General features: G+C 50.8%; 1 protein-coding gene across 5 annotated transcripts in view; it reads right to left on the bottom strand.

Moving 5' to 3' along the window:
• PREX1 (phosphatidylinositol-3,4,5-trisphosphate dependent Rac exchange factor 1) overlaps window positions 1-17396 on the bottom strand; it is a 217770-nt gene that overhangs the window by 181661 nt on the left and 18713 nt on the right. For 4 of the 5 annotated variants that reach the window (XR_003793079.1, XM_029219975.1, XM_029219972.1 and 1 more), the window contains exon 1: window positions 12645-12978. The exons of the other annotated variant lie outside the window; for it this stretch is intronic. Coding sequence is in view for 3 of the 4 variants with exons in the window: in XM_029219975.1 (XP_029075808.1) it covers window positions 12645-12857 (213 nt within the window). In the remaining variant the exon portion in view is untranslated. Of the gene's footprint in view, window positions 1-12644; window positions 12979-17396 lie in introns of those variants that run through there. 5 annotated transcript variants of the gene reach the window in all.

Below are 17396 nucleotides of genomic sequence, written 5' to 3'. Positions count from 1 at the left end.
CAGCTTGACCACCATTACACAGCCGGTAAGTAGCCAGGATTTTGTTGCAGGATGGGGGACCCCTTCCAGGGCCCGAGAGTGGGCTCTTGTCTACATCTGGAAATGAATTGTCCAAGGAGAAACACGTGCTGACAAAGCAAGAGACTTTACTAGAAAGGGGCGCCTGGGCAGAGAGCAGCAGGGTCAGGGACCCCACGAGAACTGCTCTGCCACATGGTTTGCAGCCTCAGGTTTTATGGTAATGGCGTTAGTTTCCGTGTTGTCTCTGGCCAATCACCTTGCGTGACCCATAGTCTTGAGTCAGGGTCCTTCCTCGTGGCGCACGCATCTCTCAGCCAAGATGGATTCCAGCGCGAAGGACTCTGGGAGGTTGGTTGTCTCCTCCCTCTTTAGGCCCCTCCCGAATTCTTTCGGTTAGTTTTCCACAGCGGCACCATGTTCCTTATCGGGACCTCCGGTTGTGAGACAACTCAGGCGAGCAGGCCTGGTCAAGGTGGGTGATTTCAGTCAACAGTTCCCTAACAACTCGACCTGGACAGAGCAGATCCAGAGCCCCACGTTTCACTACGAAGCCATTAAAGGCTTAGTGACGAAGAGTGCTTGGCAGGGACACGAGGAGCTGCACAGAAGGGGCAAGAAAAGACGAAACATAGTGTGTGCGGCGTGATCACACCTCAGCTCAAACAGAACGCAGAGAGCAAGGAGGAAATGTACCAAAAGGTGAAGTGACTGTTTGGAAGGGTGAGATCTTTTTGCTTGTCTTGATTTTCAAATGTTCTACAAAGAGCAGAGACAGCAAAAACGGCCAATGCGTGGAGGGCGTCCCTGGAAGCCAGCTCTGTGCCCAACACCTACTATTTTACTCCACCATACCTTCTCCTCTCAGCCGCCGCCCCGGGGGCCCAGATGTTTGCCTGCCCTGTGACTGCTGACTCACCAGCATCTACAACACAGCCAGGCACTCAGTAGACGCTCAATAAAATGTGTGGAAGAAAAGAAGCCTATGGGGGAGAAACAGAGATTTCCCCTTTTTATAGCCAAAGAAACTGAGGCCCAAGAGGCATTTGCCCAGCGTTACAGAGCTGGTAAGTAGTGGCCTGGGAGAAGCACTGTCAGAGCCACATCTTAGGGGAGAGTTCCTACTACCCGCACAAGGCTAAAAGTCACACACAGTCAAAATCGCCAAAGAAGGCAACGAAATATGCATGATCCAGGATTGGACCCTGGACTGGGGATGGGGAAGGAGGGGAGGAGAGGTATAAAGAACATTTTTGGGAAAATAGGTGAAATTTGAATATAGATTGCAGATTGTATAATTTTTTTTTTTTCGGCTGTACCACATGGCTGGTGGGATCTTAGTTCCCCAACCAGGAGCTGAACCTGGGCCCTCGGTAGTGAAAGCGTGGAGTCCCAACCACTGGAGACCCAGGGAATTCCCATGGATTGTATAATTTACTATCAGTGTTACATTTCCTGATTTTGTTCAGTGTCTTGTGGTTATATTAGAGAATGTCTGTGTTCTTAGGAGATACATGCTGAATTATTTAGGGGCATCATGTCTGCAATTACTCTCAAATGGATCAAAGTAATAATAATAATGTGTGTGTGTGTGTCTGTGTGTGTGTGTGTGTATGCACGCATATGTTTGTATGTAGAGGGCAGGGGAAGTGGGGAGGAAGGGAAAGACAAGGGGAGAATTTTAAAACAAATGTAGCCCAGGGCCAACAATTGGTGAATTCAGGTGAAAGGTATACGGGGTGCTCTATATTCTTGAAATGTCAAAATAAAAAGTTACCAAAAAATTAACTTTGAAAAAATGCATTAAAATGTCCACAAATACAGCACACTGGAGTTCTACGTCTAGACCCCTGAACATATATAGAAAGGTATAACATATACAGCCAGGTACATACATAAAACATCATTTTACCACACTTGGTTCCATAAGAGAGAGCCTGTAATTGAACGGACATAAGGGAATGGGCTTTTGACACACACGTCCCCACTGTATTTGTTACCTTTGTGATTGAGGGGAAATAAACCTTAAAAGACCACCCAATCGACAGCCTGGCCAGCCATCAGCTAGTGGCTGGGACCACACAGAGCTCCCTCTGCCCTCCCAGTGTGGTAAGGGCAGGAGGTCAAGGATGCCAGTCTGCAGCCACTCCCCATGCTGTGGTCCATGCTCCCCAAAGTCAAGGAACCAGGGAGGCCTGGTGGCAGGAACCAGGAGGGCCCCTGCCACAGAGTGCACCCCATTTGATCCCTTTCACTCACACATTCGCTCCCTCGACCCATACTAACAGCACCCATTATGTGCTAGGTGCTGGAGGGGTGTCAGTGAACACAGCAGACCATATGACTTATATCCTAGGGGAGTAGACAGACACTAATCAAGTAAACAGACAAGATTATTTCAGGGAGTGACAGGAACCAAGAAGAAAACAGGTGTGGTGACACAGAGACCATGAGTTGAAGGCTCTCTGAGGAAGTGACACTGGAGTTACAGCTGAACAAGAGGGAAGGACCCCTGATGTGGCACAGTTAAAGGTGATGCAGGCAAGAGGAACAGCAAATGAAAAGGTTCACCAGCCTAGCAAGTTCAAGAACAGAAAGAAAGCTGATGGGACCAGGACATAGTGAATGTAGGGAGAGATGAGGTTGGCATGGTGAGCAGAGTCCAGATCACAGAGGCCTTGTAAGCCACAGCAAGGAGTCTGGATTCAATCAACCTCAATTTCCTGCTCCCCTTACCGTTAGTGCAATGGGGATGGGGAAGAAGGAGATCCTTTTTGATTGCCATTGCCTCATCAAACAAACCAGAATGAAATGGCAGGATATTAGACCTAAACCCAGCCCTGTCAATAATTACATTAAATGTATGTGAGCTAAATAGTCCAATTAAAAGGCAGAGACTGTCAGTATGGATAAAAAAGCAAGATTCAGCTCTGTGATGCCTATAAGAGATGGACTTGAAATATAAAGACACAAAGAGGCTAACAGGAAAGAGACAGAAAGCAGAAAACATAAGTGAGCTGGCGTGGCTATATTAATATCAGACTAAAGAGACTTCAAGACAATGAGCATTATCGGGGTGAAGAGCAGTATTTCATGATGATAAAAGACTCAATTCATCAGGAAGACATAATCATAAACGTGTACGTTCCAACAAAATGACTTTAAAGTAAAACTGAAAGAATTCAAGGAAGAGATACACAGACCTACAACCATAGTTGGAGACTTCTACCAGTAACTGGTAGAACAAGGGGACCAAAAGTCGGTAAGGGGGCTTCCCTGGTGGCACGGTGGTTGAGAGTCCGCCTGCCAATGCAAGGGACGCAGGTTCGTGCCCCGGTCCAGGAAGATCCCACGTATCGCGGAGTGGCTGGGCCCGTGAGCCATGGCCGCTGAGCCTGCGTGTCCGGAGTCTGTGCTCTGCCAACGGGAGAGGCCACAGCAGGGAGAGGCCCACGTAACACACACACACACAAAAAAAAATTTAGCAGTTATATAAATCAAGATAATCACATTATTTAAAAAACATATAAACATGTATACAGAAGAGAGGCTTTTTTTCCTTCATTCAACAAATATTTAATGAGGACCTACTATATGCTAGGCATTGTTCTTGGTGCTGGAGAGAGAGAATAAATTAAAAACCAGAGAGAGAATAAAATTAAAAATTTATTTAATTTAAATAAATTAAAATTGAAAAGGAGACAGGAAGTGGGGAGTGAGGGTGGAGTACAATTTCAAATTAGAAGTGGGGGTTGGTCAGAAAAGACCTCATGGAGACCATGACGTTTGAGCAGAGGCCTGAAGGAGTGAGCCACAGGGATACTGGAGGAAGAGCATGCCAGAAAGAACAAGTGAGAAGACCTTGAAGCAGGAGCATGCCAGGTGCATCTGAGAAAGGGCCAATGTGGCTAGAGGGAAGTGAGGGAGGGAATGAGAGCAACACGAGATTCTGGAATTAGATGGCGGTGATGATTGCACAACTTGTGAATACATCCCAAACCACAGAATTGTACGCTTTAGGGGGTAAAATTTACCATGTGTGAATCACATCTCAATTAAAGAAAAAAAACTCTATGAGAAAAAAAGATGACTAGGAGAGGGATGGGAGAAGTGACAGGGGCAGAACATGCAGGACCTTCCAGGCCACTCTAAGGACGTGGCTTTTACTCTGAGGGCGGTGGCAGCCATAGGACGGCTTTGAGTGGTGCAGCGGCATGACCTAACTTAAGTGCTAACTAGACTCCTCAGGCTGTGTATGGTGAACAGACCGTGGGAGGCAAGGGTGAGAGCAGAGGAGGCGATGGCCAGTTCCAGATGGTGTGTCCCTGGGCAAGTTACCCTCTGTGCCTCAGTTTTCCTCATCTGTGAAGTGGGTCTGAAAAAGACTTTTTTTTTTCCCCCCCAAGGGCAGGGGTGAGAGCTGACACCAGATAAAGTGCTGTTATGACAGCTGTGAGTGGAGGGTGGAGTCCAAGGTGCCACCTAACAGTTTTTAATCATACAAATCAGTTTCTTGAACAGAAAACAAGGGGTGCCCCCTCCCTCCCGGAAAGCAGGAAGCCATCTCACCCCCCAGGGGCTCCTCAGCCCACTAAGACTCAAACCCAAACTGCTCACCATATATGTGAGGCCCATGCCACCAGGCCCCCGCTGCCCAGGCCAACCTCACCTCCCCTCCAGTCACCCTGGCCTCTTGCTATTCCTCAAACAAGCCAAACATGGTCCTGCCTCAGGGCCTTGGCACATGCCATTCCCTCTACCTGGAACACACTTCTCTCGACTCTTTCCACAGCTGGTTCCTTCTCTGCCACAGGACTCAGCTCAGATGCCACCTCTTCAGAGGGGCCTCCCTTGACCACCCCATCTCAATAGATGCCACCGTCCCTGTCACCAACATATCCCCATTTTATTTCCTCCTTGGTGCACCCACTCTCAAACTGTGTGGACTTGAGCAAGTCAGTCAACCTCTCTGGGCCTTAGTTTCCCCACCTGCAAAATAGGTATAATGATGGTCTCTACTTCAGAGGGTTGTTGCAAGGGTTCAAGGAGATAATTCACATAGTACCTGGCACACAGAAGGGCCTCAGTGGATTAGTTTATCATTATTACACCTCTTGTCACTCTCCCAAGTGACCTCTTTTTGTACGGTCCGAAGATTCTACGAGGGCAAGAACCTTGTCCATCTTGTACTGGCCACATGCCAACACCTAGCCCAGTGTCTGGCACTTAGTAGGTGCTTAACGTCCGTTTATTGAATGAACAAGTAAATCTGTGAATGAAAGCACTGACTGCCCACGACCCGCTCTGACCCTGGCCTCACCCCTCCTGGGAGTAGCCCCTTGCAGAAGCCACCCACCCTCTCCAGCGAGGGGAGGAAAGACCTCAGATCTCCGTGGCAACTGGCCACCTGCCTCTACCAACCTTCAGTGGCCCTAGTCCCGCCAGCCTGAAATAGCCTCACCTCTCCTGGCCCAGAAACAAGGGATCGGCTGTCAGCTCCACCCTGGGGAAGGAACCAGGCGGGTAAACACAGATTGTGTGTCTGACCACAAGACAAAAGAGGGGCGGACAGGCAGATCCTCTTCTGGTCCTCCAGGAGCCGAGAAAATAAAAATAAACCTAAAACTCCACACTCGGCTGGGAGGCTGGAGGGCTTCCCTCCTTCCTCAGGGCTTCCTTCTGTGGCAAGTACTTCAGGGAGGCTGACCCTGCCTCAGCACTCAGCTGTGCCAGGTGCATGAAAAACTACACTCAATCCTTGCAGCCACCCTAGGAGGGCTACGACCATCTTACAGATGGGGAAACCAGGGCTCATAGAGGCAAAAGGACTTGTCCAAGGTCACAGGGCTGGGTTTCAAACCCAGGCCATTTGTCTGTAGAGTCTGTGCTCTTAACCATGAACCCAAGACACACTGCGGAGTGAAAAGAACAAACCGTACCATGCCATTTATGTAAACACATACACATTTACACATACACATCAATGCTATACATGGCTATGTAGGCCTGTAAATGCCCTAAAATGGTCTGAAAGCTGAGCTGGTGGTCAAAGGAGGTTTTAGCCAGTGATTCCCAGCCCGGGGCTATTTTGTCCCCAGGGGACATGTGGCAATGTTTAGAGACATTTCTGATTGTCCCAACTGGGGGAAGGGGATGCTACTGGCATCTAGTGGGTAGAAGCCAAGGCTGCTATTAAACATCCTGCAATGCACAGGACAACCCCACAACAAAGAATAATCCCGCCCAATATGTCAATAGTGCCGAAGGTTGGAAGATGGCGGGATTCACCCCAGACCAGGTACTAGGGCTGGAAATGCCCCCTGTAGATGAACCTGCTTAAGGAGGATGTTGAATCCAGGCTAAAACACAAATCCCCAGAGAAGGCCCCCTAGCCCTGTCTCCCCAGAACTCTCAGGTTGGAACCCTGACCAGCTGCACAGTCACCACCCTTCACCAGGGCTCACCTCCCCCTTGGGGCCGCAACTGCTGCAGGGGGTCCCTCCAGGGGGGTCTCAGACCCTCCACCCCCTGGCTTGCTCGCAAGTTCTATGTCTCCTAAATTCTGGGGCAAGAACCAGCTCTGACCTCACCTGGTGCCTGAGAAAGAAAGCCAGTGGGACACGATACTCTGGTTGCCCACCTCTCACTAGGGTTCCAGCCAGAGAACCTGTGTCTATTGGAAAAAAGAAGAGAAATCACAAAAATCTGGGAGGTAAAGTTCTGCAGCAAGGCATGGCTTACTTCAAAGACTCAACTCTTGCAAAAGCATTAAGAGAGGAGCGGCTGTAAAGCAGAAAGGATGTGGGTTTCTTAATCTGAGGGTGTGGCCCCAAGCCCAACAGCTCTTCTACTCACTGGCCTGATAAAGGGGGGATACTCTCTAAGAAAGAGATGCCCCTTGAAGCCTCCAGAAGCCAGGGACACCAACCCCATCCATCTCTTCTTAAAGTGACAGAGAAATGGTCACAAGAGCAAACACCAAAATAATAGTGAATGGATGTCCGGGATGCTTATCTGAAGAGCACTCTCATTCAAATGCACGAGTTCTAGCATCCCTGAGTCATCTTTCTCATAAGGACAAGGACCACGTTTGCCCTGTTGACGGCTGCATCTTTGTGGCCTAAAACACTGCCCAGAATATACAGCAGGTGCTCCCTATACACGTACACGCTGAGAAAAACTGTCTAATTTCTTTATGGCTTTACCTATACGTAGCTCTGTTTGCAATACACAAAAGATGGGCCTCATCTAACTCTTACTGATGCTTAGGTTTTTATCAGCACAAAATTTTCACTTGCTTCCTGAAAATGTTCAGGCCAATACAAAGTGGCCTGGTCCTGGCCCTCTAGCATCCTGAAGCTCAGATAATTTGGACCTTTTGGCTTAATTCTTGCCCACCTGGGCAGCCCAGAGGCCTCACAAAGACAGTAATTTGGGTCATGAACACAGCACCATGTTGGGGCAGTTAAGGGTAGTGGTAAAGAATGGGGGCTATGCAGCCAGACTACCTGGGTTTGAATCCCAGCTGGGTCAGGCTGTGTGACCTTGGGAAATTGACTTGGCCTCTCTGTGCCTTTGTTTCATTTGTAAAATGGTAAGCACAATAATACCTGGAACTTTTGAGCTGATACACAGAGAATGCTTTATACGGGGCTTACAAACATCTAGCGCTACATAAATGTTAGCAAAATTATTATTACTATTGCTGTGCATTCATCTAATAATCATGCTAGAAATGCAATTACTTCCATCAGCGATTTGTAAAAAATATATTCTCATACATATGCATAATATTACGTGGAAAGGGCATTACAAACAGCCTTTCTTGGAACATTTTTTCCTTTTTCATCTTTCTGCTTGCCTTTCTTCACAAGATACACGTCTTTTCATCTTTCTCTCCAAGCTCCTGTAATGTTATACATACAACGTACATCATATTATGGTTAGTGTTTTTCCCAAGGCAGAACTTCTTAGCATCCTACTTTGCACAACACAAGCTTGTGAAAAAACCCCCACATCACTGGTTAGGTCATTCTGTTTCAGTGACCGCGGAATTTAAAATGTACCCCCCCCATCCCCACTCCCCAGCACTGCTCCCTAGTGTCAGACTAGGACTACAAAAATCTTAAAAAAAAAAAAAAAAAAAATAGTGACAACACAAAACCACACAGTTTCTTGTTTTGGCAAGCAGAGCTCCAATGAAAAGAAAAGCTTTCGTCTCCTAACCCCAAAAAGCAGAACCACAGAAGATATTCTGGGAGCTTTCTGCCCACACCCCCTGATCCTCAGGGACCCTGGCCCAGCCAGCTCAGGCAGACCCTCTGGGTGCCTGAGAGTGACAGGTCTCTGTCCTCAGCCAAGAGGAGCCCTTCGGGGGGCCTGCTGACCACTCACTCCCCACGCAGGAGTCTCTCAGCTCATCCGCCCAGGCTGGATGGCACACCCATCAGGGGACCCACTGGCACCTACCCCTGACGACAGACCCCCCACCCCGCTTGCAGGCAGAGACCCCAAACCAATCCAACCAAGAGGCAAGTGGGTTCAAGGCTCACCCGGCCTCTCTTTAAGGGGGAAGACTTTGAGCCCCAAAGAGATAACCTCAACTGCCCCCTGTTGCTGCACATCCCCCCAAAAGCAACCAGCGCATTCTGGGCACCTACTTGTGCCTGGTACAGTGCTAACTAAGAGCGTTAACCTCAGGTTCACTGAGGATTCAACAACACCCCTATGATACAGCAGGTGCTGTACTATGCCCATTGTACAGATGGGGAAACTGAGGCACAGAGTAGGCTGGTGACCTGCCCAGGGCCACCTACAGGCGGTGTGGAGTAAAGCCAGGATTTGAACACCAGCAGCCTGGCTCCAGAGCCCCACATTCAACCCTCACGCCATGAACAGACACAGAGTGCAAAGGAGGAACCCAGCAGCCTGACGTTTCCATTCTTCTAAGTTCTGCCCATTGTGCGGAAGAGAGAACAGGAGTCACAGAGGGGAAGTAACCAGAGGAAGCATAGGCAGAGGGTAATTGTCACAGAGACCTGGATTCCAATCCCAGTTTTGCCACCCTAATAAGGCAGGTGTCAAGCCCTTTATAAGCCAGAGGTAGTCTGCGAAGTGGCTAGGAACATGAGTTCTGGGGTGGGCAGCTGTCTACATGACCCAGGGCAGCTCACTTAAACTACCTGTGCCTCAGTTTCCTCATCTGCCAGTGGGGATAAGGACAGCACTTCCTTCATAGGGGTGTTGGAAAGACCAAATGAATTGATAGAAGGGTAAATGATGAATCAGTGTCAGCTCCTACACAGTAATGACTGTCACTGTTATTATCATTATTAACACTGCCCAAGAGGACACACGGTGCACCCAACACAGCCGGGGCTTCTAGATGTTGAGATCCAAGTTTCAGCCAAAACCCGGGGCATTTTCTCCCACAATCTCTATGGGGTCCCCCAAGAGAGATCCAGCATCCATACAAGAGGGCTGTCCTTGCCTTTCCATGACTCTTCAATAAACACACAAAATACGGCACCAAAGTCATCAGTCCCCATCGGAGACAGGGGAGGAGGTGCAACCCAGTTCCTGAAGGAGGTGGGCAATGATGGGGAGATTCTAGAGGAACCAGAGAGCCCCAGGCCCGGAACCAAACAAAACCACTGGTTCCGGAGTGTAGATGGTCAAAAGGAAATTCACTCAGAGTTCCTGTCCTCCTTTCAGTGCTGACTCACATCTCACTTCCTCCAAGCAGCCCTCCCTGACTACTCCTGCTTGCTAGATGCTAGAATCCTATCATCTTGATCATCTTTAATATTTAATAATAATCACCTGTAATATTTAATTATCATATAACAATTAATGATAATAACTAATATTTAGAAGTGCCTTACTACCTGCTAGGCACTGTTCTAAGTGCTTTATATATATTTATATAACTCACTTATCCTCTTAAAAACCCTATAAGATCTATTATCATTCTCCATTTCACAGATGAGGAAAGTGAGGTTCAGAAAGGTCAAGCCACTTGCCTAAGGTCACACAGCCCAAGGACCCGACCCCAAGCAGTCTGGCTCGAGCCCAGCCTCATACTTGGATTTCTGTAAACACCCATTTCGCCACCCTTGACTAGAACCTGGCCCTCCTCGAGGGCAGGAACTTAGAACTGGCTTTTCTGCATTTCGCACAATGCTCAGTCTACCCCAAAGACTTCATTTCTACTGGCGACAGGACCTTAAAACAAGGGACACAAGGAGGCCAAGGCAACCCTTCGAGACCTGCCTCTGCCACATGGAATTAAAAGCAGGGAGGGATTACCCAGCATTCTTCCGAGCGGGAACAAGCCCTCAGTAAGTATAAAGGCTGGGAGGAGAGAGTGGGAAGACAGGAGAGAATCACAACCTGCAAGTTGCCAGCCTCGCTGCCATGGAAAACCTTGGTAATTAGCAGTTCGTGAAGCTCTAAGCCCTGGGTTTTCAAAATTGAAAGATCTTGGGTCGTTTAGGGACCGTTTCTGATGGAGCCAAACAAGAGAGGTCTCCTACAGCTCACAAACGAGGTACCGCTAGTCGGGTTACACAACCAGTCTGTTTCTGGCACCAGCTTGGGGACACCCAAAAGGACATGGCAGAAAGAAAGCCTGGATTCCCCTTCCCTCATTTGACAAGTGGGGAAACTGAGGCCAGGACATGTGCACGACTGATCCAAGACGTCCAAGTCGGAACCAGCTCATCTCAAAACTGACAGGTCAATACAAAAAAAAAAACAAACAAAAAACTGATGACCTCAGCAAATTCAAAGTGTCAAGGAGATACTATGGAAGTAGACAAATCTTTTTTTTTTTTGTTTCTTTAATAAGGATGGTTGATTCCAATCAATTTCCATCATTCCAGCTTCCTCAGACTCTACACATGGACAATTTAAAACCACAGTGAACCCAAATGCCATCTCTATCTGTTCTGAAAGGCACCACACCATCCAGAGCAAGGACGTGGGAGGAAGACGTATATTTTCTTTCCTATTAATATAAAAATCGGCTTGTCTTTCCTCTTTCCCTTCCAGACTGAGAAGCAGGGAGTGGCTAGAAGGAGAAATGAGGAGTTCCCTACAATCTGACGTTGCTCAGAGATACCAGGGCTGTCTACATCTTTAATTCAAACTGAGCAGATTCTTTTCTTTTCTTTTCTTTTTAACTGTGAGAGAGGGAGGGATGGGAAAGAAAGGCCAACCCTGCCTCATTCTCACAGCCCTTTCTAGAAGGGTCCTTTAGCCAAATGGTTTTCAATGCCTCTGCACAACTCTCCTCCCCGCCCATCCACCCCTCAACACACACACCTCTTTTCACAGAGAGAAGAGCTCTGTCCTCCTTGAGTTAAAACTCGGACCTCACACAGCCTCAGCTGCACCCCCAAGCCACAGGGGACCCCAGAGGGTGCCAGAGTCTCCCTCTTTCCCCGGAGACTGGGAGCTGTAGAGCCTGGCTCTGGGGTTTCTGAAGGAAACACCAACCGCCCCCGCCCCACCCCACCCCCAACCAGCCCTTCCTGAACCAGGATTAAAAGACTTCCTAGAGCAGAGAAGGGAGTAAATGAGGTCCCAGTAGGAGGTTTGGAGATTAAAGCCCTCGGAGACTCCTAATTTCCAGCAAGGCTCACCCCACTCCCACCCCCTAGCCACTTTTCTCACTTCCTAGGAGAGTAGGGAAGTGGCCCCTTCCTCCCTCTCACAGAGAAAAAAAAAAAAGAAGAAGAAGAAGAAGAAGAAAAAAAAATGCAGCCGAGAATAGGGGTTTGGAGCACTAGCTCAGGCTGCCCTGGTTCAAAATCCGGTATCCCCAAGTGACCAGTTGTTTGATTCTGGGCAAGTTACTCAACCTCTCTGGAGCTAAACTCTCCCATCTAAAAAATGAGGGAAATATTCGTCCCTACTTCATGGGCCACTTGTGAAGGTTCAACCTTCTCATGACAAATGTAAGCGCCTGGCACATAATAAGTGCTCAGTTATTTTACAGCATCTGACGCTGTGGTTTTGCAACTTGGAGTAGGGGATGGGGAGGATGGGACTGAACCTCGGAGTCGTGAGTTCGAAACCCACTGTCCCCAAGCTCCAGCAAAAGCGTGTGCGTGGGAAAGAGGGGTCCTACCCCGGGGTTTTGTCGACTTCTGTCCCTACTCCGGGCTTTGGGTTTTATCCTACTCTACTGGGCGCTTAGGGACTCTGGGCTCTAGGATTTCTAGGGTCCGTCCTAGATGAGTAGTCTGTGATGCACTAGGTGGCGAAGAAATCCCCGGGGAAAAAAAACGAAAGCCCAAGCTCCCGGCGCCTGGCTCCCAGAGACCCTGCCTCACGGATGTAACTAATTTTAAAACTATTTGAAAGGCGGAGAAGGGGAAAGAAAAAGACAAAAGGGCAGCGTGCCGTGGGGAGAAACAGAGTGAGGGAGACCCCGGGTCGGGGCCGGCCAGGGAGGCGACAGCCCAGCTCTGGAGGAGGCCGCCCTCCCCACGTCTGAGGAGATTCTCGCGCCGCCCGGGGGCCGTGGCCACAGGTTGTGGGGACCACCCCGCGCCGGAGGCCCCTGCGCTCCGCAGCGGGGCTGGCGGCTGGAGCGGAGGCTGTCCCCGCGCTACACTCACCGACTGCAAGAAGCGCAAGGTGCCCACGTAGTCCCTCTCGGTGCCCAAGATCTCGTTGAGGACGCAGAGGCGGAGGCGCAGCTGGCGCTCCGACTCCCGGGCGGCCGCGCACTGGCCGGAGATGGGCGCAGCGGCGCCGGGTGCCCGGGGGTCCAGGTGGGCACCGTCCCCAGCCCCGTCGCCACTGGGATCGCTGCCGCCGGGCACCTCCATCCTAGCGCGGCCGCGCGGCACCGGCTCCTTCCCCCGCGCGGAGGTCGCGCAGAGCGGCGACTCAGGCGTCCAGGCACTCCATCCCGGACGGGGCGCGCCGGCGGGCCGGGCTCAGCGGCGGGCCCGGCGCATGGCGCGGCGGGCGAGCAGGCGGGACTGGGGGCGGGCGGCCCGGGCCGGGGGCGGAGGCAGCGCGCGGAGGCAGGACGAGGGGCGGGAGGAGGCCGGCCCTCGGGGCTCCCAGACGGCTGGCCAGGCCGCTGCCTCCCCCGCCGCCAAGGGAGCGTCTGCCAAGTGCCACGCCGTGCTCGGGCCGCAGAGGCGCTCCGCGCGCGCACTGGGCCCCTTGGAGACGCGCCGCGGCGCTGGGCTGGTACGTCGGAAGCTCGGCTCGGCCTGAGCTGGGCGCCCGGGGCTCTTGGGCGAAAATCTTCCGCGAGGGGCCCCGCAGAGCCCCGAGAGTCCGAAGCAGCGCGCCCGCCGCGGCCAACGCACCAACTCCGCGCCCGGACGCGTGGCGCCCCCCAGTCCGCCGCGGGCTACGCCACTCCCACCCCGACACACGCGACACCCAACCGCGCGCAGCACAAACACGCAGGTCCGGTCGCCGGCCGCCGCCGCTCGGGCTGAGTCAACACCCTGTTGGAAAAGCTGGCAGCGGAGCCGCGCAGAAGAAAGCCCTCCCCACCACGCGCGCCCCCGCCGGCCCCGGGAAGAAAGCGGTGACCCCAGCCCCTGCCTTTGGGACACTCAGGCCTTTTGGTGCCCTCGGGCGCTGCCACGAGCTTGGGAAGGAAGACGCACGGCTCTCTCGTTCTCTCTCTTACCCCCTCTTTTCTCTTTCCCCTTCCTTTTTCTTTCCTTCCTTCTTATCTTTTTCTCTTTCTTTATAACTTCTATGCCTCCCATGAGATGAGCCTGCCCTTTCCAACCTTTCTCAGAGGAAATTATTTGCTCTCCAGTCACTAATCAAGCGGCAGCTGCTCTGCCCGTGCCTCCTTCCATACACCCCCAGCCCCCATAAGGCCTTTGGAAACCCGGCTTCTAGTCTAGGCTGCTCTGTGTGACCTTGATAATCAGCAAACTGCTAGACAAGTGTCTTCACCTGCCGCGCTAGAAGATGTGAAGGGAAGATCCCTCTGGGACCTGTTCAGGTTAAAACCCCAGCTCCCGCACTTGCTAGTTTCCTTGGTGACCTTGCCCTGGTATCCTTACCTCAAGAGCCTCAGTGTTATCATTACAGTGGGAATAATCATGGTACCTAGCTAGTGGGGTCCTACAGGGTTATGTGTTAATCCATAGGGGTACTTGGAACAGTGCCCAGCACCTAGAAATTTCTCTATACATGTTTATTATTAATTAATATTGCATGTATGAACAGCCCTCTTAGCCCAGCCCCACTCTCCATACTGTCCACACAGTTCCTAACCTGCCCCTGTTCAAGGGCCAGAGATTGTGTCTCTGCAGTGGATTGGCTGACTCATGTAATATCCCCCTGTAGACGGTAATCATCCTTTAGGCTGTTCCGAACACCCAGGATTATTCTCCCAATGGCCTCTGGGTAAATACTGCAAGTGCATAAGGACACAAGGAGAGAGTGGGGTGTCTTCTGCCCTCTCAGAGCTCTGTTGCTTTGTGATCTTGCACAAGATGACATTTGATCTGGGCCTTGGGTGACTGAAGTTCCCCTGGACAGGTAGTCAAGGGTGTGAGGTAGATGAGCCTGCCAGGTTTGGGTAGTGGAATCAATTGTGTCTGAAAGGTGATTGGCTCCCAAGGTTCTCGGGAAGAGGGCTCTGGAGCAACTCTGCTCTGTGACCTTCAACTGGTCACAGCAACTCTCTGACCCTCAGTTGCCTTGTCCTTAAATTAATCCTATCTACCACAAGGGGAGAGCATAGTGGGAGCATCCTGGCTGTGGAATGAAACTGGCTTACATTTGTTTCCCAGTTCCAAATCTAACTGGCTGGGGTGACCTTGGTCAAAACACTTCACCTCTCTGAGCCTGTTGCCTGTTCTGTAAAATGGGTATCTTTGTAAGAGAAAAATGTATGTAAAGCAGTGTTTCTCAACCTCAGAATATTGACATTTGGGGCCAGATAATTCTTAGTTGTGAGGGACCATCCTATGCATTGTAGGACATTTAGAGTCATACTGTACCCACTAGATACCAGTAGCACTCTCTCCCCAGATGTGACAACCAAAAGTGTCTCGACATTGCCAAACATCCCCAGAGGCACAGAATCACCCCCAGTTGAGAACCACTGATACAAAGTACCTGACACAGATAGCCAGCACATATTAGGCTTTCAACAACTGTTAGTCCCCTTCCCAGCCGTGACCAAGAAAGATTAGCTTCAACTTCAGAGATATTAGTTACACACACACACACACACACAGATCCCATGCTTCACCCAAGAATTGACCCGCCCTGCCAAAAAGACCAGCCTAATGTTTCCGCGTTTCCATGCATGGAGCCCACCTCTGGCCCACCCCATCTCTTCTACATTCTTTTACTCCCTCAGATTCCTCTGGGATATTTCTCCCCCACCATCCCATCCCTAGTGAAAGATAATACAACGTATTTTTTTTTTTTTTTTTTTTTTTTTTTTGCGGTACGCGGGCTTCTCACTGTTGTGGCCTCTCCTGTTGCGGAGCACAGGCTCCGGACGCGCAGGCTCAGCGGCCATGGCTCACGGGCCCAGCCGCTCCGCGGCATGTGGGATCTTCCCGGACCGGGGCACGAACCCGTGTCCCCTGCATCGGCAGGCGGACTCCCAACCGCTGCGCCACCAGGGAAGCCCAGATAATACAACTTTTAATAAATTACTTAAGCTCTCGTTTTCATCACTTGTGAACTGAGAATCGTAACGGTACCAACGTCGTGAGGTTGTTGCGAAGATGCCTGAGTTAGTACGTGGGAAGTGCTTAGAGCAGATAGCGCTCTGGAAGTGAAGGCGTTTATTTAGTCAACGTGTGGACTGAGTGCTGAATCCATTGGGATGCATTTGGCTGCAAGGAGGAGAAAAACGGGCTACTGATGGGTTAAACCATAGGACGTCATTTATTTAACAAGAGGTCCAGAGGAGGCTGGCTCCTCAGGCTGGTTGAGCACTTGGTGACATCATCAAGGATCAAGGCACCTGCGACCCTGCTCTCCTCATCATGGTGGCTTTTCTCCCAAAGTTTGGGGCCTCAGAGACACAAGGTGGCTGCTGCACTGGCCACATCACCTGCTAACATAGCTCCAAAGCAGGAAAGAAGAGGGTAAAGGGGGCGCTCTCCTGTGCCTGTCTCTTATCAGAGGGAGAAAACTTTCCCCAAAGCCCGCAGCAAGCAGATTCTCCCTTACACTTCACAGGCAGACTGGGTCACATGGCCACCTTTAAATACTCCCTGACCAAGAGCAGCGTTGTCACCAGCAACTTAGAATAGTCCTGCTCCATCTCCTGGGACATGGCTGCCTGAACAACTTGGGCTTCTGTTGTTAAGAGAGAAGCGTCTACCACAAGCACCTACTATGTGCCAGGCATGGGGTGAGGTTCTGGGACTGCAGACATGAACAAGATTAACACCATTCAGGCCCTCCTGGAGCTGACATCATTCCAGCAGGGGGAGCAGACAGTGATGAATTAAAGACACCAAGTTCCTTCTGTCATTCATTCAATGGATGTTTATTGAAGGCCTACTATGCGCCAGGCTGGGATACAGCGGTGACCACAGCAGGTAAGGTTCCTGCCCTCCTGGTGCTTCCAATCCAGAGCAGGAGGAGAAAAACAACCAAATCAGCATTCAAAAACAAAAAAATCAATTAACAAGCAAACAGGGACTTCCCTGGTGGCGCAGTTGTTAAGAATCTGCCTGCCAATGCAGGGGACATGGGTTCGAGCCCTGGTCCAGGATGATCCCACATGCCACGGAGCAACTAAGCCCGTGCACCACAACTAATGAGCCTGCACTCTAGAGCCCGCATGCCACAACTGCTGAAGCCCGTGCGCCTAGAGTCCATGCTCCACAACAAGAGAAACCACCGCAATTAGAAGCCCACGCACTGCAATGAAGAGTAGCCCCCACTCACTGCAACTAGAGAAAGCCTGCGCGCAGCAACAAGAGCCAACGCAGCCAAAAATAAATTAATTAATTAAAAAATAAAATAAACAAGCAAACAAATAAACGAGATCCTTTCAGCTTCTCCAGAGTTGTTCGGTGGCACCTCCAAGCCTCTGCCTCAGGTCACTGCCTACCCAGGTCTCATTACTCAGATAGAGACCTCAGCGCTGGTGTGATCAATGGGGACTCCCTTGGTCCAGGGCTGGCTGCCTCCCAGCTAATCCTGGCACAGAGCAACTCACTGAACCAAACATGACTAAGGAACCAAAAGCTCAGGGAGATTTCCTTTATCTATCCCGGTGTCAGCCTGACCTCTCCTCCCTACTTCCTCAACACTTCCATCCCTACCCTCCAGGATCTTCAGTGGGGAGCCCTTAGATCCCTGTCTATCTCCAGGGCAGGGCCTAAAATAGGCTATAGCTGGGAAAC

The sequence above is a fragment of the Monodon monoceros genome, unplaced genomic scaffold (assembly GCF_005190385.1).
Source record: "Monodon monoceros isolate NGI ecotype Baffin Bay Population unplaced genomic scaffold, NGI_Narwhal_1 Super_Scaffold_13, whole genome shotgun sequence".
Lineage (NCBI taxonomy): Eukaryota > Metazoa > Chordata > Mammalia > Artiodactyla > Monodontidae > Monodon > Monodon monoceros.
Note: the sequence above shows the minus strand (reverse complement) of the source record. Positions and strands in the feature narration are given on the sequence as shown.